We start from the raw sequence: 2,005 nt of genomic DNA, 5'->3' as shown, positions 1-2,005 counted from the left end.
CCAAGCCCTTTGTGAGGAGAATTCAGCTACAGGCAGGGAATCCAATGGCACCTGAAAGTGCCGTTTGTGGTGGGGGGATTATGTCTTGACTTTATCTTATCTGCTATCACTTTGCTTGCCTGAGAGCATCTCCACTGCAGAAAGACCACAGGGACTAAGCTCTTGGGGAGAAAAACTGCCTTGGCCACAGTACAAGGTACCCTGCAAGTGACAATGAGCATTTGGTGTCTTCTGCATTCATAAAAACCAAGCATATTCCCTTTATATCAAGTTGCTCCCAAACACATTTCTCACATTTTTGAAAGTACAGACACTGTACTAGAGAATCACTTCAAGAGAAGACAGAATATTTAAAAATAAAATCATTAATTGTGTGGGTCTCTCACTGCCAATGGCATATATACAGAACTTACACTACCAAAGAACTTTTCACTACCCAGATAAGCCATTCATATCCCAATTAATATTGTAAATTAATTAATATCCAGCCTTACTCTCAACTAAACAGCCATTTTCACACCTGCACACTCCCTCATGCAACACCTTTACTGCCTTGTTTTCAAATGGTAATTCCTTAAAAACTGTCCCAAACCAGTGACAAATATTTCCTTACCTCACGGAACAGGTGACAAGAAGAACCACATCTGCCTAAATCAAAAGCAACAAAAAGAGAAGAATCTGTAAAAGCCAAACAGTAAGTTCTCATATCCTGCCCAGGAAACCTGAAAATGTAGACTATAAAACTCACTTAACTCAGGGAAAAAGACCTGTCTGAGTACACGGCAGGTTTCAATAAACAGAGTTTCAAGAAAGAAACAGAAGACAAGCAGAGTCTTCACTAAATGGTAGAAGTAACCTCAAAGATGAGACAGGAGGATCCCGCTGTGTCCAATCCCTCTCCAACTGAGCCCAGTAGTTTAAGAAAAAAGACAACCCACAGCTTTCTACTGCACTTGTTAAGTCGTTTCCTTCACTGCACAGAACTCAGACCGCAAAACTCATAACATCTCACAGGGTTCCACTCCAGAGAAAAGCTGGGACTTGCAGGCACAGCCAGGGCATGAGGGTTGTGTTCCAGGAGAGCTGCCAAGGTGCTTCCTTACCTCATCCAGCTCCTTTGTCCTGGCATAGCCATTCTTCTGCAGGATGGCCCAGGCGATCTCAGTGTCACTGACATTCATCTGGCAGCCGTAGGTCTCCAGGTACACTGCAACAAAGGGTGTGTTACACAGGAGCCTGCTCAGCTCCCATCCACAACCTGCCTATCCCCTGCTCTATGGGAAGAAGCCTTCAATCCCACCACTGGAGTCAGGGAAGCAGCACAAAAGCTGCCTGAACCTGCAGCCCACAGAGGATAAACCAAAGGACAGACTCCGAGAAACTTGTGTGCTCTGCAGCACAGCAGGGCTGGGCCATGACTGCACAGCAGCAGCAGCTGAGTCCTTACGAGATACAACACTCATGGCCATGAAAACCATCCCTGCCATGGCACCACAGCCCCACAGGGGCTGCCACAGCCCCACTGACAGCCCAGCACACACTGCGGGTAGGTACCAGAGCAATCTGCTCTCTGCTCAACTCCATGGTGGAAGAACACACACGACTTTGCAGCCAAGGACTAAACTCCTTTCAGCGTCAAAACCCGCTCAGGGCCCCCAAAACTCCCAAACAACCCATTTCCCCCACTCTGCTCCAGCTGTGGAGCACCACTGTCTGCACCGGCCTTACGGCTGTCCCTGACGCGGCAGAAAGGCTACAGCAGCGGGGTTCTGCTGAGCCAAACAGCTCCTGCCCCGAAGACCCACAGACCTTTCGGGACCCCTGGAGTAGAGCCCGGCTCAGGCGGCAGCTCCGGTGACGGCCCCGACTGCCCCGCAGCAGCTGCCCGCAGGAAGTGCCGCAGGTCGGGCCCCGCGGGCAGCGAGACGCCGCTCCCCAGAGGCCGCTGTCCCGGCCCGCAGCGCGCTCTGCGGACGGCCCCGGAGCGGGGGGCGGCCCGAGGCGG

The 2,005-nt window shown here is 51.1% G+C and overlaps 1 protein-coding gene across 1 annotated transcript in view; it reads right to left on the bottom strand.

The window, feature by feature from the left end:
• CDK5RAP1 (CDK5 regulatory subunit associated protein 1) overlaps window positions 1–1,988 on the bottom strand; it is a 6,478-nt gene extending 4,490 nt beyond the window's left edge. The window contains exons 1-4 of the mRNA XM_015647133.3: window positions 1,810–1,988; window positions 1,104–1,207; window positions 614–648; window positions 30–201 (exon numbers count right to left, since the gene is read on the bottom strand). Of these exons, the coding sequence (XP_015502619.1) occupies window positions 30–201; window positions 614–648; window positions 1,104–1,181 (285 nt within the window). The 5' untranslated portion in view covers window positions 1,182–1,207; window positions 1,810–1,988. The remainder of the gene's footprint in view (window positions 1–29; window positions 202–613; window positions 649–1,103; window positions 1,208–1,809) is intronic.
• Between the last annotated feature and the right edge of the window lie 17 nt (window positions 1,989–2,005).

This window comes from Parus major, chromosome 20 (genome assembly GCF_001522545.3).
Source record: "Parus major isolate Abel chromosome 20, Parus_major1.1, whole genome shotgun sequence".
In the NCBI taxonomy this organism is placed as follows: Eukaryota; Metazoa; Chordata; class Aves; order Passeriformes; family Paridae; genus Parus; species Parus major.
This window is presented reverse-complemented; position numbering and strand designations above follow the sequence as displayed.